At 40.7% G+C, this 27,763-nt stretch overlaps 1 protein-coding gene across 2 annotated transcripts; it reads left to right on the top strand.

Moving 5' to 3' along the window:
* On the top strand, nucleotides 1-27,354 carry vps53 (VPS53 subunit of GARP complex). Of its 2 annotated transcripts, none has more exons than XM_040008659.1 (22): nucleotides 1-162; nucleotides 556-636; nucleotides 2,337-2,386; nucleotides 2,488-2,554; nucleotides 8,172-8,258; nucleotides 8,730-8,845; nucleotides 9,221-9,340; nucleotides 11,745-11,823; nucleotides 11,927-12,070; nucleotides 12,183-12,325; nucleotides 12,854-12,995; nucleotides 13,809-13,904; nucleotides 14,041-14,135; nucleotides 15,140-15,382; nucleotides 18,122-18,269; nucleotides 18,537-18,619; nucleotides 18,721-18,799; nucleotides 20,229-20,377; nucleotides 20,473-20,542; nucleotides 21,627-21,764; nucleotides 26,504-26,608; nucleotides 26,784-27,354. In XM_040008659.1, exons 1-22 carry the CDS (start codon nucleotides 76-78, stop codon nucleotides 26,952-26,954), a joined length of 2,493 nt encoding a protein of 830 aa, XP_039864593.1. In that variant the 5' UTR covers nucleotides 1-75; the 3' UTR covers nucleotides 26,955-27,354. The 2 variants fall into 2 exon arrangements, with proteins under 2 accessions (XP_039864593.1, XP_039864592.1); XM_040008658.1 differs by having other exon boundaries at nucleotides 2-162; nucleotides 13,806-13,904.
* Nucleotides 27,355-27,763: the final 409 nt, after the last annotated feature.

Genomic DNA, 27,763 nt, shown 5'->3' with positions numbered 1-27,763 from the left:
TCACCGGTATCCCAGAAGCCTCCGGACCAGGAAGTGGTATGCCGAAGAGATCTTTGCTTTTTATTTGTTTTGACAATGATGGAGGAAGAAGAATTTGAATTTGCTGAAGATCTAGAGGCTATTTTGCATCTAACCCCAGAGGTGCAGCTAGCCATTGAACAGGTAACCGCTTCACCTCGGTACTGAAGGATTTCTTTGTAACCTGTTGTTGTTGGTCTTTGCTAATGTGCTGACAGCTTTCAGCAGGTAGGCTAACCATCTTGCGGGCTTACTGTAGGGTAAAAAGCTGGACTAAGAATACTAGCTATTAAACACCAAGCTGACCGTAATATTAACAGTGTTGGGCTTGCAATAGGCATGTCAAGTAATTAAAATATGATCGCTTTAACGTTACGTTAGCCTTAGCTTTTATCTCTTGTTGTTGTTAAATTTAGTATATCATATAATGAATAATTAGCATCACATCACAGCTCATTTAACAACATGTTTATACAAAGTATCTGTCGGTCAGCACGTGAGTTTCCGACCAAACGTTGTTTGTTTTTTGTGTGCAAGGTATTCCCCAGCCAAGACCCGCTGGATAGAGCCGACTTCAATGCGGTGGAATACATCAACACACTTTTCCCCACCGAGCAGGTACGCTGAAGTGCTACACAACTGATTGCAACCAGGTTTTCACTTACACATATATACAGATGTGGTGTGGTCCAGACACAGACTGACACAATTAAAGTGATAATCTTTAAGTTAGAAGTCATGTTCTCATTTGCCACAGTGGGAAACGTCCCGGTGTTACTTATAATGTAGTATTAACAATGAATGATCCCATTCTACTCTGGAGCTTTAAACTAGCAGGCAGAGTAACAGGATCCATTTGGAAGTAGGTTCCTGCATTTAGGCTTTACATATTCAGGCCAATCAGACAGCCAGGAATGTTTGTCGTAGTATTGTGAATATAGTCATCTGGAACCTATCCCAGCTACCATAGGGGCAGGACATGTGACACCCGACGCAGGGCTAACACAGAGAGACGGGAAACCATTCACACTCACATTCACACCTATGGGCAAATTAATACATTACATTAATACATTCAAGACAGCTGCCAGGCTTCCCAGAACTGGATGTTTGAGCAAATTCACCCCTAAGGTCGAACCGTGCAATGTTTACAAAAAAAGAAAGTCCAGACATCAACTTGACTGAATTCTGGGGCAAACTTTACTAGAGCTGAGGATAGACAAATGGTTGAAAACATCAATGAACTGAAAGAAGGTTGTAAAGAAGAGTGGCCTCAAAGTCTTCCACCAAAATGTGAGAGACCAAGAAAACACTTGGTTTTACAAGCTACTGAATAGGGTGTACTGAAAATGTGACACTGTCCTTCTGCATTTTGGTTTATTTTTTTTTTTTTTTAAACTAAACAGTGAACACAATGACATGGTGTAAAAAGCCATGTGTTTGTTGTCCATCTCAGGTTGTATTTAGACCTGGTGAGGACTCAATCATTATTTTTTTTATCATGTCCAATATGATGTCCTGCTGATGGTTTGGTCTGTACTAAGGGTCCCAAAGTGACGACCTAATGCAACTGAAGTGTGTCAGTGTCCTGCTGAAATTGCTAAATATGATTAAATGTAAGAAGAAGGTCATGAGAGAAGAACTGTACAGTTATGGCTTGTTTGTGAAGGGAATGGAACAATTGTTGACTACCTCTGCTTCAGTGAGGGCCTGGATTGTGAGTAATGCCACTTGGCTCCATATGATTGCTTCAAACCTGACTGTGAGACATAGAGGGAATACAAAAAAGAAAAGATTGAAATTTATTGTTGCTTTTCTTGCAGCTTTGGTTGATAGATTAGGCAAAGTATCCTTTTTCATATTAATTTGTTTTATTCCTCTTGCAACAGTTAAATCTAAACCATCTATATCATAACATGTGTATACTCTAGTTCCATAAGGGGTCACTGTAACTCTATAGTTTGTGTTTAGACTGCAGAGGTGAGCACAGTTGTGGAGGCATTTTCGTCCTATTGTGTTATATGCATAATAGTTAGGTTAGGAGTTACACTAGCCCTGTGTAGATCTACTGAACTGACTGTATCATCTGAGACAAAGCTATCTGCTTGTTGAAGCACAAATCTGTTAAAAGCAGCTGCATATGGGTTTATGCTCAGTGTTGTTTTGTGTTAAATGTAACACATGAAATGATACATAGTTAGGAAAATGGAAGAACTTAAAAAACAGTAGCCAACTTCCATTAAAACACAGATTTTTAAAATGTGTTGGGAAAATTCACTGTATACTTCCCTGATTTCCTGTCTTTGTATTTCCATCAGTCCTTGGCTAATATCGACGATGTGGTAAACAAAATTCGATTGAAGATACGGTGAGTTAGATTTCAGTCAATTTGTTTTTTGTCAATTTTTCTCCTTGTTTGTATCTTACCCTCAGTGTGAATAAATTGCTCTTTCATGTCACATTTGGCAGGCGTCTGGATGACAACATCAGGACAGTTGTGAGGGGCCAAACCAATGTAGGCCAAGATGGCAGACAGGTAAGCTGTCCTTGAAATATACTTTGTTTTGGAAATATTGATATAATTGTCCCCCGAGGCATGTATAGCAGGTGTGTTTTATTATGCACCGCTGTTTCTCACAAATCGATGCTAAAACACACACTGAAGACCTTGTAATCCCCAGTGGGGGAGACGAAGGAAAGTAATTATGCCCATACATAACATGTCTGTTCATTAGTTGTGGTGTTCAGGCTTGCATCCTTCTCCTGAAGTTAAAAGGGTGCCAGTGGCTGTAACAAACTCAGAAGACGCTGCCCCTCCCTTCTCCTTCTCTTTCGTCTCTCCATATTGCTTCCATGGAAAAGGACAATATGACTCAGATCCATTCCCGCAGCTCACACTGCCCCTTCTTTACGGAAAACACGTCTGTGAAATAGATTCCCGTATGTAAATACTTAGATTTCTTTACAACCCAGGGTTTGGAATCTTTGCCTTTTCTTTAGAGATCATGGCTGGGAAAAAAAACAAACAATAAAATCAAAACAAAACGAAAAAACGGCGCCTCCTGATTTAATCCAGGTCCTTGCAAAGTCAAAGAGTTGTTAAAGTGAATGTGACACCTGGTGGGTGAGCCCTGCGTGTTCTGACCAGTTCATGCGATTAGGTGTGCATTGTCGTCAGGTAGTCTGGCCCGGTGGCCGCGTCTTTCCCAGTTAGCTACTGTTTGGTAGCGGAAACACTTTAAATCCCCTCCAGACCAATAACATTAAACAGTCTCACACAATAATTTTACTTTGTTTTTCCAACCCCACAGAGCCATTCCAACTTTTCCAGGGGGAAAATCCTTTCTGCAGATGGAAAGATGGAGGAGTGTGCATTTCAAGAGGGCAACTGAAACATGCAGACAGCTATAGAGTAAAAACAACAAGATCAGCAATTTTCTTATTTCTGCTATTGACCGAACTTGTTCACTGAGCTCGGCGCATTCCTCCAGTTGAAACCCAAGATAGTTATATTTACAATGAATGTGAGCACATTAGGAAGAGAGAGAAAGTTGAGGCAGTCTGGGTATGACTTCAACTGAGGTTTTTTGGAGTTTCTATAGAGTTAGACCGTCACATGTGCTGACTGAATATGGATATGTGACTGCCTTAGTGGTCAGAGTCCGGTGACTACAAAAGCTGATGTTTAGCGTGGGTCAATCACACATGCAGTGCTTATCTCTCAATATATTTTAAGAGCTGTCACTATTTTTAAGACTTTGTTATAGTGTAAGGGTTTAAACCAAAGCACGGCGCTGGTGGCTTTACCAACTGTTTAAATGTTGGCTTTGTTTTTATATACCAGGTATGAGCCCACAGAAACCATCTTATTGTGCACTTTTGGACCTCTTCAGTGCAGTTGCTGTTTATAAATTTGTCCCTAAAAAGTCAGTTTGGTCCCCTAGCACCTGTCTCTGTAATATGTGCTGGATGTCGTCCAGTGAGTCAAAGCCATGTCCTTCAACTTTGATTTTACAGAAGCTGATTGGAAGTTAGGGGGAAATACAGATGGGTGAATAAATTGGGTGATAATTGAAGATTGTGTTTTTAGGACTTTAAAAGCTTTTGGGGGCAAATTCACAGTGCACATCCCTGTAGATGTTCTCACACTCATCACTCCTCACACTAACTTTAGGCTTAACCTTTAAACTGAAAATGTTGGTTTAGTGTCTGGATTGTAACCAAAGACTGTGCTCTCATAAGCAGCGACGATTGTTGACGAAGTATTCTGGTCATTTGAAACACAACTTAATGTTCTCTCTCTGCACATGTTTGAGGACCAGGGTGAAATTACAGAGAGCACTGTGCGAGTGGTTGTAGCATGAATGTCCAGGAGAGATCTGTTATCTCTCTTCTCTCTTTTCTTTTTAATGAGTGGGTTCCCAAAAATGTGGTAAATTATTATTTTTAATAATCACAAAGCGTTTAGCTTTTTTAACAAAATATCTGCAGGTGCTCAAAGACCCATTTTCTGCAACCACCAGCGTCATCTGTGCTCCAACGGCTGTTTGCTACGTGAAAAGACTAACTGATCACTAGAAAACTCTTTCTCTAATTAGTTCCAAATGCCCAGAAAAAGGGCTAATCTGAAACTTGTCAGGGTTTGCTCAGTGTAAAAAAATGAAATTTATTCCTTGCAGGACACTGCAAAAAGTGAACCTTTCATACATGTGCACCACTCCTTCCAAAACAGTGCAAACTTGATCTAACAAGAATGGAGAGAGAGTGAGTAAGAGGACAAGAGCATCAGAGTTTCTGGTTTGACACCTGACAGATCCTCAGCTGGCAACCTTGTGAAATTGCACCTATAAGATTAAGAATCTGCATCTTTGTGAAGAAAATGAAACGCTTGTTTTACTTTACTTGCCTTTATGTTTTTTAAACAATAACACCGGATCTTGCACAAGACACTCAATTAGCCAAATGCATTTCTCTTTTTTATCAGCACAAACTTGGTTTATAATAGGATGGTTGCTCCCATTAGCTAAAGAAATGGCAGCAGTGCTCATATGTAGTTTACATGCATGACTTAGTATTACAGATGCTATTATTTAACATGCTAATGATAAAGTTTAATTTTGATGTTTTTGCTAATCTGGCTATATTTTAAATTTACCAGCTTTTGTTTACCAGCCTGCAAGTTTCCCACCACATACAGCTGTCTTTGCATCCTCTCACCTGCTCGTTGTCATGGCAACGAGGGGTTTTTATTTTTTTGGGCGCACACCTGCTCCACAGTCATCTGATTATAACGCCATAGCACTAATGAAGAGGTTATTTTGTGTTTTTCTATAATGAAAATTAAGGACGTTAAATAATTTTGTTTTGAATGGGTTCGAACTGCAGATCAAATATTTGGTATCATTTTCTGCCTACCATTCACAATCCTGTTAACTGGTTGTTGTTTAGGCTTATGGCAGATTGGCACCAGCCACCATCCAAATAATGGTTAAATGACAAAGAAAAAGTGGCTGGAAGAGGTAAAGAACCAAATAATGATTTGCTGTTGAGTGGCTGGTGCACTGAAACAATAATCTGTTGGTGGCAGCTGTCGTTGTTGAGTCTTTGGATGTTGTGCGTGCTTAAATGATGATTGTATAAACCCCATAAAGGGTGGAGGAAGGCTTTCCTTGGGTTGCTTAGACCACGTCATGCTTTCCTGGCAGCAGTTATGCACAATAACTGCAAATTTCAACTTGTTTATATTAGTAATCAAAGGAAAACTCTTGTTTTTAGAAATTCTGGTGTCTTTTGATTTGGGTCACCGTAATAAGTCTCCCTGCACGGTGTTAGGCGCATATTATATCTATGTCACTTTTGGGTTATCTTCCTATTGAGTTGCCTTAGATTGTTATTTAATGTTCATTTTAAATTGGCTGTTGGGCTTTTATTGTAGTTTCCATGCTTTCATCTTTAGTCTTCTGCAGTCCTGAAGCTATCTCACCATGTGTGTTTTACAGTTTTGTGCAGATGAAGTTCTGAAGAAAAACAGTAGAAGCAGCATAGTAGCTGGCCACTCTTAAATACACAAGAGTGCGTTTGAAAAATGCTGCCTTTGATATTATTTTCTGTTACATTTGGCTATAGCAACCCTTTTTTAACATGAGTGGCGATTTCCTGAGCTTTTCTCCTCTGTCTAAATTGTCTCAGTGAAATGTACATGAAAGCTGCTCAGGCAGCGTTTCAGCTGTTGATCAGATTTATTGTGTTTGGCGCAGAACTCAAAAGTAACATTAAATATGCCCTTTACTTTTAAACGCTACTCCAAGTCTGCCAGAGGGAGAGGTAAAATGCATCCCAACTGCGTTCAAACAATGAATCGAAGCTCTCCGCTTCTTGTCTGCTCTCCATAATACAGTCTGTGTGCGCCATGGAACATGTGCAGCTTATTGCATGTTAGGGACACACTGGTTTGGATGTGCGTGTTTTTGTGAGTGCAGATAACATCTCTGGCATAGAGGCGCCTGCTGGGCAGTGGTCTCTCTCAGCTTTCCTCAAGGCTAAATACAGGAAATGAGCGCTAGGAAGCGAGCCAGATTGACTCAGCTGAGTCTGCATGAGCGACAAATTTCAGCTTGGGAAGTTTAAGCCTCTTGTGCGCGCACTTTGTTTGTTTAAGATGTGCTCCAGGGATCCTCTTTAAAGATTCAGTGGCACTTCTTTCTCCCAAACATCAGATCAAAGAGGGATCACTTAACCTCTAATTTTTTCCAATTAATTACTCAGCTTGCATAAAAAGCGAAGAAAAGGATACACGAGAGGCTGGATAGATAGCTAGATGCCGTTTTAATAGAAGAACTTTCATGTTAAAACACCCTCTGCAGGATTAAAGGCCAAATCAGTGTTTCGTGACTTCTTGAACTGGTCATAGTGTGTCATCTTTACTTTGCTGAATGCCTCTCTAGGAGGCTGTCAGTAATCACAGCTCTTTGACACCAAACAGGAAGGAAAATTAATCCCCTGCTGTCAGTGCAAGCTGTATTTATATGTCTGTGCGGTGGTTGTTGGTGGTACAGCCACAGTTTTGTGTGCATTTGTTAACTCGATGTCCACTTGTTTCTCAGAGGTGCTTTTAAAAGTGGTAAATTCCTTGCACAGCTGGTGCCGGCTGTTAGCATTCCTTGTGTGCAAAAGAGTCCGAGGCCAGTCGAAGCTGCGTCTGCAGAGCTGCCACAGCATCGGGCCAAATGAAGCCCGTTACCTTGGCATCAGATGTCAGAGCAAAATCTGGACCATCAAAGAACAGCTGCCATGTCAGATGATGGGGAAATATTAGAATGGCACCTCAGCTATCTGACAATTTTCACTGTATAATGTTATCTAATCTGCCCTGGCTTAATAGGCTGTTAAAGCTGCTAATGATGTCTTTAGCCTTTATAGTGACAGCATTTATGCAGTGCTTAGCCTTATGGCATATGTGTCAACTTAGGATCTATCAGTGTCAGATATTGAGTTAGCGTGTCAGTTAAACACACAATTAGTGTGTTTGACATTGCTCCATTCCAGAGCTGGGAATATGCATTAGCGTGATCGTTTGTCACCTGGGCCAAAGCCAGTGTTGTGACCAGATTAATTAATTTAAAAACAAATTCCATGAAAGTTTGACCCACAACTGCAAATGACAGACAAATATTGCAGCCAACACCTGCTTCTCACAACAAAACATCGTTAGAAGTGAAGCTCACTTTTGGATTTTGGATTTTTTTATAGAAAGTTGATGTTTTTATTTGAAGTGACATATTTTAATTAAAAGTTTGCTAAAAGAATAAATCACATTTGACCATCTGCTCCTAACAGACTTTCTGTCTTCTCTGCTAATGAATTTGAGTTGTTTGTATGTTGTTGTTTTTTTGTGGGGGGGCGTCTGTGTGTTGTTCACACATAGCATGATGGTGGAGACAACATTGTACTTCATGAAGACGCACCAAACATTTGTTGGCCTTTTCCCCCTCTTGTTATGTATTCTGCTCTAATGGTTGACCAGGAAGCAAACAGAAAACTCTCTGTCCACTTGGTCAAACCTTGGCATGCAAATACTGTGTGAGATTAATTGTTTTAGTGGTTCTTGCGCAGTAGAAGTCTTCTTATCATGTTGCTCTGTTTATTTTGTGCAGGCTTTGGAGGAGGCCCAGATAGCTATCCAGCAGCTCTTTGGAAAAATCAAAGACATCAAGGACAAAGCTGAGAAGTCTGAACAAATGGTACACACAACAACACACACGTATACAAACACACAAAGGTTTCTGAAGCTCACTGGGGATTTGACCCTAGCAGATGGGAGCTACCGTTTGTGTCCTCCTTGTTACAAGAGAGACAGTGGGGCAAGTTATTTAAAGTCCAGGTAATGTGCCGTCCGTGTGTCTTTGTGTTACAAGAGTCCAGGGAAGGCCAGTAGGATGAGTGTTTACAAAGAAGATGGGATGGGATTGTGAGGGGGAGGAGTGGCAAGCTGACTCTCCCTTAGGAGGCAAAAATAGTTTCTCAAAGCAGTGGGTGTGCCGTTAATCCTGCTCTGTCTTTTTGGCATATTGCATCACAAGGCGCACTCACCTTTTTGTGCTTCTTCCTTTCCCTTTTGTGTGCTTTGACCTCCTCCTTCATTCCATGTTGTTTTCCCCACCCTTTCTCCTTGTGGGTTATTTGCCTGTCCTGTCTGACTTGTTCCCGCACAGGTCAAGGAGATAACGAGGGACATAAAGCAGTTGGACCATGCCAAGCGCCACCTCACTACTTCCATCACCACTCTGAACCACCTGCACATGCTGGCGGGGGGTGTCGACTCTTTAGAGTGGGTATACTTAAATCTAGGAACAGAAATACTCAGAAAGTTCCCCATCGTGATAACGAGTGATTTAGTGTATGATCTGCACCGATGCGATGGTACAGTTGGGTTTACTACAGTGTTATAAGTGGTGCAGAAAAAAATGTTTTAAGCTTCTACTGCATACTGCAGCACGTGAAACTGAGACAAGAACATTTCATATAGACAGAAGCAATAACTGCATGATATACAGTGAGTAGCATGCTGCTAGAATTCTGCTGGACTGATTTGGATGCACATTATATAGAGAAATTTGGCCCAACTACTTTACACCTGCAGTTACAGAGTACAGGTTTTGATAGTTTTTAAAAATGTTATACTTGAACACATTTTATGTTCCAGAGCCATGACCAGGAAGAGGCAGTATGGTGAGGTGGCCAACTTGCTGCAGGGAGTGGTCAACGTGCTCGAACATTTCCACAAGTATATGGGCATACCCCAGATCAGACAGCTTTCAGAGAGGTAACTTATACAAATGAACACACGCACACCAGCCACTTTATAAGGTATATGTGTTCAGCTGCTCATTAATGCATATACCTATAGTTATAATACTGTTATAATACTCGCTTTGCTTCCTGTCCTTTAAGTCACACTTTATCTGAAATGGAACACAGTTCTGTGTATTTAGCTTATTTGTTGTGGCTCCTACCACATGCATTTATAAGGAAAAAAACACTATTTTTTTGTATATGTTAATGTGTTTTATAATTGACCAAATTATGACTAACCTTATACTGTACACTCACTGGTCGCTTTTGAGGAATAGCTTTTTGACTGCTTGTCTGCTTGCAGCAGCTCTTAAGCACATTTAGTGTTTGAGTTCAAGCTCACATGGGCAATCTCTGGTGAGAATCTCATTTTTAGTAGCCACAGGGTGATTTCTTCTTACAGCTGAAAAACGGTTGAAAACTGGTTACACTAGTAGATGAAGTATGTTGCTTATTGCATCCTGTTTATGCAGATATTGCACACATACGGGGAAACACGGGAAGGAAACTCACTGAATAGGGTTGCATTATGCCAGAATTTCTTCCATTGTGAGAGAGAAGGGACACACTATTTCTGAGGCTGTTTTTATCTCCATGTACTCCTTTTGCGTATGTGTGTGGAAAAAGCATTTTTTCACACCATGTTCTTGAGATTAATCGTTCTTGCGGTGTCTCTCATCAGTCTCGTACCTCTAACGCAATTCTTCATTTGAGGATGTTTGTTCAGTCTTGAGTCAGTCATGCCAATATCTGAAGGTTGCCTCACACAGAGATTTACACACACACACACACACACACACACACACACACACACACACAAAGACAAAGACAAAGACGTGCAGGCACAGTTCTTAGCTGTGCTGTTGTTGTTTCACAAAGCTCTTCCCAAATTTCCATTTTTACTAATATTTTCCAAGAACACCAGAATCAGTATGGGACATATTAAGCTGGTTAATATTCAGGTTCAAAGCAAAAGCTGATCCCTAAAAACAAAAAAACATAATAAGATGACCTTCTGTTCTGTTATGATTGAGGTGTGGTAGACAGTGTTCATACCAAATAACAGCTGCGTGGAAGAAGTGACTCTGCTGGAGAGAAGGATGAGAGGAAAGACATGGGGAAGATATGAAGGCAGGGCTGACAGCTGGATGCTGGACAGTCAATAGAAAGTATCAAGACCTCTCCTAGAGAAACACGGCCTACACAGACTGTAGCCTCTGGGGAATACACATTTGCAACCGCACAGCCACAGATGGCAGACGCAGACAAGAGAATGCTGCACAGATAAAACATGAACAAGAATGGGTATATGAGAAGGGATTAGGGATCCCATGCGAAGTACAAAGGTGGCATGAGTGACAAAAAACACTGGAATTTCAATGTGGTGATAATTTCAGATGTCAAGGTTTCTTCAGGCAGTGCGGTTTAATGAAGTTAAATGAAAAAACATGTACACTGCTTCAAATCTAAAAAAAAAAAACACCCAGATATTTCGGTTCAATTTTTTTTTTCATTAAGTCATGTTCTAAAAATGTCAACTTAACTGGCTAATATGCACGTTATAGCTATGTGACAGGCTCTCTTTGACATTCCTCTATTTAATTCACTGAGAAATTAACCTTTTTTGTTCAGACAGTACTTTGAACCATGACTAAATGGAGCCAGTGTAGCTGTCACCTTTGAGCAAGTTTAACTTTGATTATTTTTTAATAAGCCTTTCTCACTTTATCGCTTAATGCTTTTTTTTTTCTTCTTCTTTTTCTGTTTTTTTCTTCCCCCATCTGAGTCATACTGCTCAACTGTGGTAAGATAGATGCCACAGAAATCACTGTGAGCTGTGGAGTCCCCGTATAATTAGAGTCTTATGTTCTGCAGCCAATCAGGACAGCCGTAGATGTTCAGACAACAACATCCAAATGCGATGTTGCATCTCCACCCTCTCCTGTTTATTTGAAATGACCGTCGTGCCATTGGATGCTGTGGATGTCTGCAGGCGGATACAAACATCTTCAAGGAACAGCCAAACTGGCCTTTTTATTTATTTATTTAATATTTTTTGAAAGTATTTTACCCTGTTGAGTCTTTATGTTTTTTGTAGCAGTTCAAAAACACAGTTGGTCATTATATGTAAGTGAAAGGCTGACAGCTGTGAAAAGTTTTCCCCTTTGACTTTCAGACAAGAACTTAAATAAGGGATCTGCTAACTGGCTGTTAGTCATGAAAGGTCTCAGTCACAGTAGCTAGTGAACCGAAATATGTCTGCCTCTGTTCTCTGTTGTTCAGTATTTTTGGAGGCTAACATTAAAATGCTGTAATTTCAGCAAAATGGACTGAGATAACAGTTAATTGCTCAATGACCATTTTGACCTGTCTAGAGTAAAGGCGGCACAGAGTGAGCTGGGGACTCAGATCTTGGCAGATTTTGAAGAAGCCTTCCCCTCACAGGGCTCGAAGGTAAATATCTCCACCCAAACTCTCCATTTTCATGTGCCTACTTTCCTTATCTACCTCTATTTTAGAACAAACACATCTTTCATGTCCCGAACTATTCTTATAGAGACCAGGTGGGCCCAGTAACGTGCTGAGGGATGCCTGTCTGGTGGCAAATGTACTCGACCCACGCATCAAGCAAGAGATCATCAAGAAGTTTATTAGGCAGCACCTCTCAGAGTATCTGGTCCTCTTCCAGGAAAATCAAGACGTAAGAACTGGGGAGGAAAAAATGGGTTTTTATTTACTGTATGGTTCCATAATAGAGAGGGGGAACCAGGTCAAATCTCATTCTAAAAGAAATGGCTGTCCCTGTTTATCAGGTTGCTTGGCTCGACAAGATCGATCGCCGCTATGCCTGGATCAAGCGCCAGCTGCTGGACTATGAAGAAAAATATGGACGCATGTTTCCTGAAGAGTGGTGCATGACGGAGCGTATCGCCGTGGAGTTCTGCCACATCACCAGGTATAGACGTACAGTAAAACCTGGGATTTAAAACCCATCTGGAGGCATGTGTTGACACAAAAATTAGGTCATGAGTTACACTGTGCGTAACTGGTCTAATTTATGCCGATTAGCAAACACTGTGTGTCTGTCCAGCCGAGAAGAATTTGAATGAAATTATCCAGGCAGAAATCGAGAAATTGCTTGTTAGGACTTTTTGGCTTTATGAAAAGAACCCCGCTGTTATGGTGTGCCAGGCCTGACTCCGGGATCCGGTACAACTTTCTGCGCAGTTGACGTAGGTGGCCTACATGAGCAGTGACCTAGTGGGAAACACTTCTCGGTCTCTTTTTTTTTTCCCCCCTCAACTACATGAGAAGACGTCGAAGTAAGCGGGCACCATGTGTTGCTACTGGGAATAAAAAAACATCTGGCCAAAATTGCAGCAGTGTCAAACATTTTGGGATGTCAAATTATAGAAATTAGAGGTAACGCGCTCAAATTGACACTATGTCCGTGTTTTGTGTGTGTTTTCGGTTTCTCCCAAAGGGCTGAGCTAGCCAAAGTGATGCGAACACGGGCTAAGGAGATTGAGGTGAAACTGCTTCTGTTTGCCATTCAGAGGACCACAAACTTTGAGGGCTTGCTGGCCAAACGCTTCACGGGATGCACTTTGACGGACGTACCTGGAGTAAGAAAAACACACAGAGACGAACAATACCCACCTAACAATACACGTTTTAAGGCTAAAAATATCCACATACAAATACAGTTTAGATGTAGCAAATTTGATCATAATTGCAACATTAAAAGCACTCTTCAGTCACACCTTCCTTGTTCTATAAAAAGCCGTCTAAATACTCTGACAGGGGAAACTGATGCAAAACATGTGCTCTCCAGTTGGGAACTTAACACTCACTGAAATACTTCCAGTTGGCTTTGTTGTAGTTTAAGCCAACTGGAAGGCTACAGATTAATCCCAGTCAGTCAAAACATATCTTCATTTTTTTTTTCTATTTCTTGTTTATATACATAAAACTGTTGATTTGTAGCTAATTTTGCTCACACGCACTCTGAGTGCTTTTTGGTGTGTCACAGCCTAAAGAAACCTTTTAATCCAGGTCATTCTGCCATGTGGAGGTGGAAGTGATACACACAAAAATGGATGGATTATGAGGGGTGTGATTAGTTTTGCCATGGCCAAGTAGGCCAGGCTTGTTCAGGACTGATAATGTTTAGGCTAGACAGAGTCCCTCTTGTCTTCAGTTCAATTAACACCCTTGCTGGTTTGGTTATTCAATCGGGGATTTGGTTGAGTGGAATTTAATTATTGGAGGTGCAGATTTATGAAAGCCTGGTCTGTGCTGACAAAAAGGTGATAAATCCTGAATTTAATATTAAACAGCTTTGTTATATTTAATATAATAATATGTAATAGATATGCCACAAATTCTTTAGTGAGAATCAAGCTATTACATGCTCTATTATTCTATTTTTACAGCAGAAGAGGCCAGACAGCCCACTAGACCCAACTAACCCCTTTCTGGAGGATGAGCCAGGAGAGGAGGCCGGCACAGAAAAGGATGAAGATCTGACTAAGGTAAGTTAACCTGGATTGACCTTATCGACATTCTTCGCAAAGTAATTGCGCTCTCAGATATTTCCTCCTTTTGATGAATAACTTTCTTGAGGCTAAATAAAAATGTCCTGTTACCTTTATTCTCTGATTCTTTTAGCCAAAGAAGCCCAAAGCTCCAGACAACCCTTTCCATGGCATTGTCTCCAAATGCTTTGAACCTCATCTATACGTCTACATAGAGTCCCAAGACAAGTGAGCAACACACACTCATAGAAGCAGGAAAGATCTAATTGGATCAGGGTACACAAACCCAGAATTGGGAGCAGGTTGTGTGTAAAGCTGGCACATGCATACTTTTTCCATTGCCCACTCATCAATCAGACCCCCCTTCCCCTCCTTCCTATTCTACTTCACTCCCTTTTTTTCTGTCTTTCCATCCGTTGTTCCTCTATCCACTGTGGCATAAATGTTTCCCATTAGCTCCACAACCACAGACAGTGAGCGAAAGAGAGAGGGAGGTTGAGTAAGTGCTGCCGCAGCAGATCTGCCTATTTTCTTTCCCACCTCTTTATGTTTTTTTTCTTTTTTGGTAGCCTTTCTTCAGGCCCCCTTTATGTAATACATGTTTCAGTTTTGTTTCTCTTGATCCATATTTTATTTATTTATAACCCTCTTTCTCCAAGTCTGATTTTCCTTCTCTTTATTCCTCCTGCCTGTTTTCTTTTCTTTTTACCTCCCCTTTCACTTTTTTACCACCACCCTTACGTCCTCAGTCAGTCACTCCCCTCCCCCAGTGTTGGTGATGGCTCCTGTAACAGTTCTGGAACTGTGGTGCTTGCATGCAGCCCCTGGTTCTTGGCTCTTTGGAGCGTTAAATAGTGTTTGTCTGTCCAAGGGGATGGGATTGACCTATTCTGCAGCTACAGCCTTACAGGCAACGGCCAGATCAGCTTGTCCCCAGTGGGACATAGCAGAAGAGAACAGTGGCCTGCTTGTTTTGTCCTTGGCTTTAGTTCCTTGATTCAGCAGGAGTGGGCCACACCAACTGGCTGTGGACCTGTTGACTGCAGCGCTGATTATTTTGATGCTTAAACTAGTTTCTCCTATTTATCCGTCTCACTCGATCTGCTTGATAGTTCGTCCATGAATCGATATATGGGGAAAAAACACAATCCTGTTTTAATTAAATAGATTTAAGTAATTTCACAAGACCCTACTTCATGCATGGGTGCTTGCTTTCTTTTTTGTTTCTGCAGGAATCTGGGTGAGCTGATTGACCGGTTTGTGGCTGATTTCCGGGCACAAGGCCCTCCCAAGGCTGGCACGGAGGAGGGTGGAGCAGTACTGCCCAGCTGTGCTGACCTGTTTGTCTATTACAAAAAGTGTATGGTGCAGTGCTCCCAACTAAGCACTGGAGAACCGATGATAGCCCTCACAACCATCTTCCAGAAATTCCTCAGAGAGTATGCCTGGAAGATCCTCTCTGGCAACCTGCCTAAGTAAGACCGTTTCAGGTTTTCAGTCTAAATTAAAAACGATATGTCTAAAATGTAATTGGTAAAAGTTATTTTATCAACATGACCCTGAAGGTGGATTCAGTGCTTCTCTGCAACACTTTACACATAAGTAAAAAAAGAACTAGCATGACATTGTTGAAGATGCTGAATCCACACAAAAACAAAAATCAGACTTTGAAATATATGAGTAATTTTCAACAATTTCCATCAATGACACATATTTATTTGGGATTACCATTTCCTAAACAAGAGTGTCACACCCATACACTGTTGCTGGGACCGTTTAGCAGTTCAGTCTGAAACTAACATCCTCAGTCCTCGCTCTGTTTGATGAATGAGAATAGCGTGTTGTAAGCAATCTGGAGTTGGTTAAGCTGTGGCAAAACCCAAAATGCTACCAGCAAAAACATCTCTGCCTCACTGGCCACTTAAGAACTCATCACTAGCTTTGGTGTGTACACACACACACACACACACACACACAAGAGTATGCTTTGCACTGTAATTACACACTTGAGCGTGGCGACTAATGCATACCATGTTCTGACTTGTATACATACACTGTCATAGATGCACTCAGACTCTTTGCAAGTGTGTTTACTTAAAGACACCCGTCCAGTGTGGTGTGCTGTGAATTGGTTTTGGAAGAGCCCCTAGAATGGAGGTTGAGCTGTGTTGTGGTTTTAAACACATATTTTGTTTTGACATTTATTAATGACTGGGTCGTCTGTGAAGTCTCACTGGCCCAGTGGTCCACATTTGTGTCTCAGTTACAAATAATAATGGATTCTTTACCAGTGTTTTATTTTATTTTTTAAAGGAGTTCTCTTTAAAGCTCAGTAGAAAAGAGGATCCACATCAGCTAGATTCATGAAGAAGAATAAAAAAACATCCCGAGGTCAATATTGCATAACTTAATGGCATAGAGTAATTCATTGTCTCAAATTGTAAACAATGTGAAGTCCCACCACAAACATTTCAATTACAATACAATGCAAGCACAAACAATATACCACAGTCTTCGTTTTTTATTTACCGTTTGTTTTTTTTGTTTTTCTTTTTTGTACATTCATAGTTTTTGTTAAATGGTGTGTTTGTGTGTGCTTTAATAAAGTACATTTTAGTCCATGACCAGGACTTATTACAAAACTGCAAGGCAGAACGTACCTGCTCGGTGCCCCCTTATAAGTATAATAAATCAGCTCTTGCCTTGGAAGATATACAACCACAGCACTTCAGTGGTCTTATTCCTTCTTTCTCACACCGTCCTTCTCTCACGCATATTTGATTTTCTTGGCCTAACTGGTACAGCACTCTCAGGGCTGTATAAGTACCTTCTTAAATGAACATATTTTGTCATCACGGGAGGCTCCTGGTCTATCTCTTCCCCAGTTAACCACGGTGTGCCTCAAGGCAGAGCTATTGGTTATCGCCCTCAAGGCCCTACTCCGGAAGATAGGAGTTGTACCCATTGTTATTGACAGTTGCACCATCTAACAGTTCCCTGAAGTTTGCAACCTGGGTATCATTCTAGACTCCACAGTTTCATTCCATGCTCATATCAAATCTGTCACCAGAATATTTTTTCCACCTAATGAACATCTCTTGACTTTGGTCATCACTCAATGACTATGTAGTAGAAACCCTCATCCATGCCTTTGGATATCTGACAAAGCCCTGGACAGACTCCAGTATGTCCAGAATACAACTGCCAGGCTTCTAACATGCACCAAGCTCTGACAACAAATCGCCCCCACCCCCATAAATCTCCTCTGGCTCCCGGTTAAGTCACACATCATTTACAAGATCCTTCTTCTCACTTATAAATCCCTTAATGTCCTGCCCCCTCAGTACCTGTTCGATCTCCTTCACCCACACACATAGTCTCAAATCCTCCGATACTCAGCCATGGATCTGATTTCTGTTCCTTGCACAAACCTCCATATTTATGGGGATACAGTCTTCACCCACCCAGTGTTTCTTCCATCTGAGCTCTGCAGTGTCCTGTTAGTAGACTATTATTATCATTATTATTATTATTATTATTATTTTAGCCAGTCAAAGAAAAAATATAAATTAACAGAAATATCCACTGTGGTAATGTGGAAAACTGTTTTGTTGTCTGACAAATCAAAATGTAAAAAAAATCTTTCTTCTTGTCACAAACCAACATCCATTATAGTGTTCAATGCTTTAGCGTATGTAACATGACAGCACATTAATCCTGACCAAGCTATTTAGCCGTTTTGTAGCAACATACTCGCTGATTTCAGGGAGATGATGCCTCACTATGTTCTGCATTTATTTCAACAGAGTCCAGGTGCTAAATTGACCTGCCTGCAGTCCTGACCTTTCACCCACTGAAAACCTTTGATAAATTACACACATGAAAAAATAAAAAATACCACAACACTGAAATTCTGTACCAAGGAATGGGAAAATGTTATTTGTCTCCTCAGTTCCCAAGTGCTAACAGAGTGTTGTTAAAAGAAGAGGTGACGTGATATCATAATAAATATAATATAATGTTAATTGATATACATTTTACAGAGCACTTCTTTTTTTTCTTAATAGGGTTGTAAAGTATGTTATAAAGCCTTAAAGATTTTTTTTTTCTCCTCTTGTATTTTGCTCGGACTAACCATGACCCCTCTGTCTCTTTCTGTTTTATCTCTTTCCACTGTTGATTTTCTCCCTCTCATTTTGTCAATCTCTGTCCAGATCCAGCACTAACAGCGGGGGTCTTACCATCAGCAGCCTGTTGAAAGAAAAAGAAGTCTCTGAAGCAGCAAAGTTCACTGTAGACGAGCTCTGCCTGATCTGTAGCATTCTGAGCACTGCGGAGTACTGTCTGGCTACAACACAGCAGGCATGTACACATATGGTGCATCATGTAACTTAGATCTTCATCAGCAAAAGAAATACCTTTGGGAGCGTGCAACCTGTCCATCATGTTGACAGTTAACAGAATGACACGTTTGATCAGGAAAACATTCATGATTAAAGCCTTAAAGGTTTCATCCATTCTGTCCTTTCACACAGACAATTTAAAAAAGACATTTGATGTTTTCTTAGTAAAGACCATTTATTTGTCTGTTTATGTGCACATTCATGTTTTTGTCTGTTTGTGTTCCAGTTGGAAGAGAAGCTGAAGGAGAAGGTAGATAAAGTCTTGGTAGAGAGAATCAATTTGACGGGGGAGATGGACACATTCAGCACGTACGTGACAACTGCAAACCGGCTTTTATTTCTTCTAAAAAAAAAAGCCTAGCTGCTATTATGTGAAGAGTGTGACGATTTCCCTTTTTATGTGTTCACAGTGTGATCTCAAATAGTATCCAGCTGCTTGTTCAGGATCTTGATGCTGCTTGTGATCCTGCACTAACTGCTATGAGCAAGGTTGAGCACAATCATGCACTCACACATTCAGCTCGTATTGTAAATATGCTACGTTGCCAAAAGTATTCACTCACCCACTCAGATCTTTGAATTCAGTCGTTCCAATCAGTTTCATGGCCACAGCTTATAAAATCAAGTACCTAGGCATGCAGACAGCTTCTACAAGTACAGTGGAACCCCGGCTTACGAAGACCCCGTTTAACGAAAAATTCAAGTTACGAAGGCACTTAACGGCAATATTTTTGCCCGTGGTACGACAAAATGCCCGTGTAACGAAAACCGTTTGCGAAATGCGTTTCGCTGTTCCACGTGAAAGATGTATTGTTGTTGCAGTGCGCTATTTCGTGTGCTTTTCGTTTGCAATTAGCCTATCGTTCATTCATAATGGGGCCGGCATAAAGCATAAATATGAGCGAGTTTAAAAAAAAGGTTTAAAAAAATATCATTGCACAGTTTACGTATGTACATTAATTAACGTAAATGTAAGTTTTTGTTTTAAAGTTTAGAATTAAATTCCATAATGTTATGTACATGTACACGTATGTATGCATGCATACGTATGCTGTCTTCAGCCAGCATCGCCTCACTTAAAAGGCAATGGAAAAAGGAGCTTCGACTTACGATAATTTTGACTTATGAAAGACCCTCTGGAACAAATTAATTTCATAAGTCGGGGTTCCACTGTATTTGTGAAAGAATGGGTCGCTCTCAGGAGCTCAGTGAGTTCCAGCAGGCGATCGTGATAAGATGTCACCTGTGCAAGAAGTGCAGTTGTGAATTTTCCTCGCTACTAAATATTTCAGAGTCAATTGTTAGTGGTGTTATAACAAATGGAAGTGACTGGGAAAGTGGTGGGCCACATAAAATCACAGAGCAGGGTCACATAGGCACATAGTGCACAGAGGTTACCGACTTTCTGCAGGGTGTTTGGGGATGGCCCCTTCTTCTTCCAACATTACTACGCACCAGTTTAAAAAGCAAGGTCCATAATGGCATGGATTAGTGAGTTTGGTGGGGAACAACTTGACTGGCCTGCACAGAGTCCTGACCTCAAACTGATAGAACCCTTTTGGCATGAATTAAAACAGAGCCAGGCCTTTTGGTCCAACATCAGTGTGTGGCTCAAAAATTCCCACAAACGCACTCCTAAACCTTGTGGAATAGCTTCCCTGAAGAGCTGACGTCATATTAAACCCTATGGATTAAGAATGGGACGTCACTGAAGATCATATGTGTGAAGACAGACAAGCGAGTACTTTTGGTATTATAGTGTATATTTAGAAATCCCCAAAAGATCGTTGTTTTGGGAATGTCTGTTTGTCAAAAATCTTCATTAAGAAAAACAGTTCTCTTTATTTCAGTGCATTTAAAGGATTTATTGTATTAACCAGATGGTAAATATGCTAAACTTCTAATTCTCCGCCTCTAGATGCCGTGGCAGAGTGTGGAGCATGTTGGTGACCAGAGTCCTTATGTGACATCCATTATAATGCACATTAAACAAAATGTGCCGATCATCAGAGACAATCTCGCCTCCACACGCAAATATTTCACGCAATTCTGCATCAAGTTCACAAAGTACAGTGCATAAGCACACATTTACACTTCTTTGTTTAAGCCCTGTGTGAAAGCTCCTGTTTGTTGATATATTTGTCATTTCTTTCTATCCTTAGTTCTTTCATTCCCAAATTCATCAACCACTTGTTTAGATGTAAGCCTATCAGCATGGTGGGAGCTGAACAAGTAAGTTTCATTTATTGCAATCTGTATTAAGATGCATTACTGTTGTGATGCATATACTGTACAATGAGGGCCTTACAGTGTTTTTATAGCTTTGCCTCTTTACACCACCACAAGGGATTTAAAACCAAACAATTAAAATGTGACTTTCCTTTTTACTTTAAAGGGTTTAACAAACGTATTACATTAACTATGTAGGACTTAGAGTCATTTTTATGTGTCATCCTCCCCAGTCAGAGGGCCTGTTCCTTTGTTATTTCATTACAAAGCATATACAAGATCTGGAGTTAAGTGGGGTGTTTTCTTTTCTGAAACTCAATGTGAGGTCCAAAAAATTGATGATGCAGGTGAAGGCGGTCACCGTTAGGCTGGAAAAACAAAATCGACCTTTTAGAAACTTAAGCGTGGCCAAATCAGCAGTCTGGTACATTCATTCAAGTATTGTATAAATGCACTGGCCAGGACAATGACTGTCAACGGCCTGGAAGGCCGCTGAAGACAACTAAAATGGCTTATCGCAACATTTTTCCTTGTTTAATAAAACCCTCTTGACAACATCCTCATTTTCTTGACTTGGAAAACTTGAGAAAATGATACACCTACCTTCTCAAGACAACTGTCAAAGAGGTAGACATATCATTAACAAAGACTACAATCAAGAGACTCCTGTATGAACATAAATACAAAGTGTTGCAAATGAATGGTTATACTCAGGATTAGAGTTTGCCAGAAAACATCTATTGAATGACCTGATATCAGACTGATAGGAAAATAAAGTGATGGAGAAGGAGAAAAATAGCTTTGATCTAAGTCAAATCACATCATCCATCAAACATGGTGGAGGCACCGTTATGAGCGGGGCATGTTGGATTTCTAAAACGGTTAATGCAATACCATTTAAAGCCCTTAAATTAAAGCTGAAAGTCTGCACTTTAGTCACATCACGATAGGTTGATTTAAAATCCACTGTTGTGGTGAACAGAAAACCCCTACTGTAATTGTCTGAAAAGTTATGGCTCTTGGATACATTTACTTGCGATTGATTGTATAAGGCTGAGTTTAAGTCTTGTGCAAACTATCCCACCAGCTTCTCCTCGACACTCACTCCTTGAAGACGGTCCTGTTGGATCTGCCCTCCATAGGCTCCCAGGTGCTCCGCAAGGCACCTGCCAGCTACACCAAGATAGTGGTTAAAGGCATGACTCGTGCAGAGATGATACTTAAGGTAAGGAGTGGGAGGGGTGGCATTAATGTGAGCTTGACTTCGGTGCAGCTGTTTGATTCAGGCACGTATTTCCTGGCAGCTTTCAAGTGAATGTTTGTGCAAGTATGAAAACAATCCCAGTTAACCGTCCTTAAATGTATGCTGGAAAACCACTTAACCTTGCTTCTTAGGCCGCTGGTTTACACTTCTTACATAAACCAAGAATCTTAAACCGTTGGATTTAAATGAGAGCTTTAAATACCATATAGTTAAACTTAAACACAGTATCAATGATAGTCATTTTTTATGGGTCACTTAAGATTTTATTATATCTAACTTAGGTGGCTAAATTCCTGCTGGCCTTTTTTTTTTTTTTTTTTTAACAACTGAAGCTCCATTTTCTGACCTTTAAAGGCTTCGCCTGTAAGATAGAGCCTTTTATGTAGGTGCAGTGTAAAGGGTTTTTGGGGTTTTTCTTTATCCTTTATTTGCCATTTTACAGATTTGATGTCGAAACTTGACAGATCCAGTTGAACACGAGCTTTTGTGCTGACACTAAGATTTAACCGAGAACAATCTGGCACGACCTACAGCTAACTGCTTTTCCACCGATCTCAACAATAGACTGAACAAACATTTCTCCTGCGAGTGTTTGTGGTTGGACGGGCGAGCCAGCTTTTAAATGTTTGTCTTGAGTCACTTGAGCAGATTATCTACTTGGAGTTTATTTTGGGCAGAACAGTCCTTTAATTGTCTCCTTAACCCCACTTACACTAACACTTTATAAGCATGTTTCCACAAAATAAAGCGTCTCACAGGAGGTAATGAAAGAATAGGAACAAATCTAATGCACTGCTGTTTTAATGAATGCTAAACAGGCCAACGTAATACTCACGCTCATACTCTTAACTCAGTATGTGGTTGACTTTGAGCCAGTGGAAAGGTATGAGTGAGTAAATAAATAAATGCTTATAACCTTGTGTCTACTCGCAGAAAAATACACAGCCACACGTGCAGAATGGCATGCTGTATGCAGGACGTTGTTTTCAGCTGTGGAGTGCAGTCACTGGGATCAGCCCTTTTGAGGCTCCTGAGGACACTGGTATGCGGATGCCATAGATTAATCTCGCCCTAATTAACTGTCCCACGAGGGTAGAAAACACCCGCCTGTCCCTGATTTTCCTCTTGGGCTCCCAGGAGGCCGTGTTTCCTCTAAAAGATGGACAGTCTTGATGTGTGATTAAGTGTGACCTGCTCTGATCATGCTATGTTGGCCAAGCTTTCCCAGTAAGGGAGTGGATTTCTGTGAGACTGTATAAGAAATAGTTTAGATTGATGGCGCTTTTACACCCTAGCTTAGATTCTGGCCCTCGGGCGCACTAACATTGTTTTGTCTTAGACATTTGCTGTCTTTGCAAACCCTCCTAACCATTTCATATTCGATCGTCTGTTCAGCCCATTGTCTGCAGGGATACGCTCTGTTCCACGGGGCCTCTGTAGAACCTGTCTTTGTCTGCCTGATAAATGCCCTGAATGTGCGTACGTACATTTCCACTCATCTGCCACACATTAAGAAGGCTTTCACATTATAGAATTATGTTAATTCATTCACATCAACCCACAACTGTCTGCTTCTTTTTATTTTTTTTTCCTGAATTCGACTGCCAGTGGGCCCCTTTAGCTGGAATGTGATCTGCATGGCTTGTGGAAAGCTCTCACAGACATAGCTGCTAACTTTGATTGATTTATATGCATTACTGTGACAACTGGAGACAGAATAATCATTCCGAAGGATAGAAATCTGATACAGCAGACATGTCAAAAAACCAAAAACTTGATACCAAACAAACTGCTGAGGAAAATTCACTGTAAATTGTAAATACATTAACAGGGAGTATTTTTAATGATATGATAGACTGAATGATAATATAGACTATATGTAAAGAAGATATATTGCTGTAACTATTTTTAGACGGTAAAGAGAGAAGTTTTTTGTACTATCCAACATTTCACGCATTGACTTTGTGTAACATCAAGGTTCCTTGTAGGTAATTGCTTCCACCTTGAGCTTAGAGTGAAGCCTCTGAAAGACAATCCCAATGAAAGGAGGTCAATACGAGAATTCCTCTGCCTAACCTCAACGATAGTTTTAAATTACACTCTGTGATGCTGTGGCTTGAAATTAAAATCAGTCTTCCTGAGAAACTGCAATTCAGTGGGAGCGTTAAAGGAGCAATTTTAAGTATTTAAAGCTCTGAGATTAAAGCAGATTCCTTGTACGTGTCAATTAATTAAGTGCAGTCTAAGTTCTTTGAACGGAAACAGCTTTGTTTTGCAAGTTTTCATTTATACCCTGGAGAACTTGAAGTCCATGGGGGTAAATTAGAGTTTAAAATAGTTAGTATTTAAATCAGCTGATCTTAGAATTATAAGAATAACAACATTTGTGAACCAAATGAAGATGAAAACCATGGTGTTTTGTTGCAAGTAGATGTTACTGTGACTTAAAGCAGCAGACGTTGATTATGCTTGCTTCCTGAGTAGCATAACAAGCTGCGTGTGTGATGTAGAGTTATGGTTAATAGATTATCAAACACTTCACTGACAGCACAAGTGGAACAACATAATGATTTATTGGAGTTGTTTTTCTGACACGGTGATGTGATTCATACACATCCAGCACTCGCTCTGCTTTTTTGCTCAGTTTTATCTCAGACTCTGCCTCTTTAGCCTATAAAGGTAGGTAGTCCACATTGAGTGTGCCACCACCAAAATATTAAGTTTTGTGTCATGAAGCAAAACAATCACCTGAAAACTGCTAGAATGCTCCATAAAACAGAGGATAAATGCAGTCTTTCATGTTTTTGTGTTTAACCTTTTAAAATTACTAAAATTTCAGTTGGAACTCTAATCGAATTTTAGATAAAACTGATAACACACAGGCATGTTTTTTTTTTTAGTTTACCTCTTTATTGTCGCTGCACACTTATAATTTGTACAATAGTACAACGAAATTGCGGTACTGTTGCACATTGGCGCTAAAAGAAGGCCAAGAAGTAATCACAATAAATAAATAACATCTATACAAAATAAAATATATACATAATGTGCCAAAAACAAATGAAACCTACTGAGAAATCACTCCATCTGCTCCCTGGTATACTTGAATTTGGTAACCTAGGGAACCTCAGTTATCAAGAGCAACCTCCATGAGATGTTTATTGTAGCAGCTTTTTAGGTCACCAGCCTGCCTATCTCAGAATATTAATTTGGTTTAACAGTTCCAAAACACAAAACAGTTCTAAACAACAATGGCCCCTCCACCATGCTTTATAGATAGGACAATTTTCTGTGTATGTGTGTGTGTGTGTTATTATTTAGTGCCTTTTGTGATCACATTTGCGACCTGTTGACGACAAAGTCATAGCATGTGTTATTTTCTTACTCATCAACCCATTTTGTGATTCCCTGTGTGTGGATGGGAGTATTGTCATCCTGGAAAAAATGAAAGGGGTGTGTTTCGTTTTTCCTTATGGTTTTTTCCTTTAATTTGTCACCTGTCTTTATTTGGGCTGTCTGTTTTGCGAGCCAGTACTTAGTTATGTTCAAAGTGCATAGGAATTTTTTGGTCCGTCTGAGACGGCCTCTCCTGGCCGGTACAAAGCCTCTGAGACGTGGCTGTTTTCCACACCCAGCCCAGCCTGCCATGGCTCCGTCTCTCTTTCCCACTTTTGAAGTTCTCTTCTCTTTTAGAGAGTATTTTAAAGGTAGCTCTCATCCCTACCCTTCTCACTGTGATAAATCTCCCCACCCCACTTACTCGGTTTCTCTCTCCCTTTTAATGCCCATTTTCCTTCTAAACTGCATCTCCATCTTTCTTTGTTTCTTTTTTCTTTTCTTTTCTTTCCTTTCTTTTTTTTTTACAAGGGTCCCTACAGGCCTTGCTCTTGGCCTGGCTCCAGGACAGTTGCTTAGTAAATCACTCAGTCAGCAGAGCTTGTAAGAAAGCAGAGAATTCCACACGATCCTGAGCCTTTGATGCTTGCTCTTCACTCGCTCCGTCTTTTGCTTCTGATTCCTCCACTCGCTCACTCCCTCCCCAGCGCCTCTTCTCATTTATTTTACCTCGAGTGAAGATGGAACCAAAGCTTGAAAGACTTTAGACTCTGTTAAGTGACGGATAGGAGAAACATTTTGTGAGCTGGTCCCTTCTGTGGACGCGTATGCATGAGATGGGAATAGGGGTGGTCTGTCAGCCATGTGTTGGTCTTCCTTCTTTGTAGCGGCTTCAAGAAATGCTAACTGATCTGCGTTTTCCACCCAGTCTCTGTTGTAGGGAAAAAACAAAAAAACAACAACAAAAAAAACAACCAAGAGGATTAAATCCAGAAAAGTTGTGCCCCATTAAACTTTTTTTTTTTTTTTGCCTGCTCTTCCGTAAAGCTGATTTTCACCCAGACTCATTATACCTCCAAAATAATTATGGGTGATCCACTGGTGCTTGAGGTAATTGGTGTGTAAAAGGAGAAGTGCCTAAATATAGAAGTATAATCTAAACTTTGTTTGCAGCTAGAACTGCATGGCTCCATCAGCTGGAGCCCCTCCTTTTCCTCCCATTTGGCCCATAGCTGCCCCCATATGGGATCACTTACAGATCTCTCGGGTCATCGTGTGATGGCTCACAGGAAGGTGGTTGGTGCTGGTGGTTGTGGTGGGAGGGTAAGGCGACATCAACAATCCTAAACTCTACTTTTCTGCAGGTGGTGATGGCCCCACATGAACCTCCGGTGGTGTTTGTTGATAACTACATCAAGCTCCTGGCTGATGGCAATCCCGAGACCTTCCAGAAGATTCTGGATATGAAGGTCAGTTAGTTTGTCTCTGCCAGTGTGGATTTTCTCATCTAGCTTTCAACGATATCTCCCATAAGGCTGTGCTGCATAGGTTCATTTACCTGTCGTTGTTATCCTGCGTCCTTTATTTATTTATTTATTTAAAATATATATTTGTGTGTGCTTTATTTTTATTTTGTGTGCGTAGGGCCTGAAGCGCAGCGAGCAGAGCAGCATGCTGGAGCTCTTCAGGCAAAGGCTACCCACTCCGCCCTCGGGGGCAGACGGTGGGCCCTCTCTGTCCTTCAGTACCCCCACCCCTGAGCAGGAATCCTCACGTATCCGCAAACTAGAGAAGCTCATTAAGAAGAGGCTGTGAAATCGCATCTTGAAAAGCGTAGGCTGGCATGGCCTTCAACTTTGTTGCGGTTATTCATCGCAAAGACTCCATCATTGTGCTGCATTCGGTCGTCGTGGAGAAGGAGGAAGAAGTTGACTGAGTTTTCTGACTGATGCCTACCCAAGCTGAGGGTGGATTATGTGGAAACTTCCTTAACTGTTTGATGTTGTTACACATGTCATGTACCTCTGTGGTTTTATTACACTAAAGCCCGAGTTTTGTAACATTACTTAATTGTTGCACAGTTTTTTGTTGTTTTGCAGAATGTGGAGTTGTTGACTAAACTCTAATCAGAGAGCTTCTGGCTGCTTCTCTCGACATATCTATTCCAGGAGGCCTGATCTTAATTAAAGCTGAAAATACTATACTTCAAGGATAACCGTGGGTTTTCTTTTTTTGCTCATCTGTTTTAATTCAGTGTGGGGTTGAAATCTGTGTGCCATTCATTAAAAGGGGGCGTGATCATAGGTGTTCTGATTGTTTTTGCTGTGTTTGTCCCGTGACCCAAACTGAACTCGTAGCTTCTTTAAGCAAACGGGATCTTTGGATTCCCTTCAGTTTTTAACACTTAGGCTGTCTTTGACCTTAATCGCACAAGTGTGCAGTAATATTCTGTAAAGGTTAATCCTCTGTTAAAAATCATCTTTACTGATAGAAGGTAAAGGTTTTCTTTTAGTGAATGTGTGTCCATAAAAGTGCACAAATAGGTTTGTTTTTTTGATCTCAAGGTCAAATATATTCCAAAATTGGCTTGCAGACACCAAAACCTTATCCGATGCCTTTTCCCT

This window comes from Simochromis diagramma, unplaced genomic scaffold (assembly GCF_900408965.1).
Source record: "Simochromis diagramma unplaced genomic scaffold, fSimDia1.1 OVJJ01000344.1, whole genome shotgun sequence".
Taxonomy (NCBI): domain Eukaryota; kingdom Metazoa; phylum Chordata; class Actinopteri; order Cichliformes; family Cichlidae; genus Simochromis; species Simochromis diagramma.
This window is presented reverse-complemented; position numbering and strand designations above follow the sequence as displayed.

What these genes read in the sequence shown, in the direction of transcription:
- vps53 (XM_040008658.1), top strand. Translation starts at nt 76, where the DNA reads ATGATGGAGGAAGAAGAATTTGAATTTGCTGAAGATCTAGAGGCTATT. An exon ending in TCCCCTCACAGGGCTCGAAG is followed by an intron (nt 11,824 to 11,926) that starts GTAAATATCTCC and finishes CTATTCTTATAG; the next exon opens with AGACCAGGTGGGCCCAGTAA. An exon ending in GAGATGGACACATTCAGCAC is followed by an intron (nt 18,620 to 18,720) that starts GTACGTGACAAC and finishes ATGTGTTCACAG; the next exon opens with TGTGATCTCAAATAGTATCC.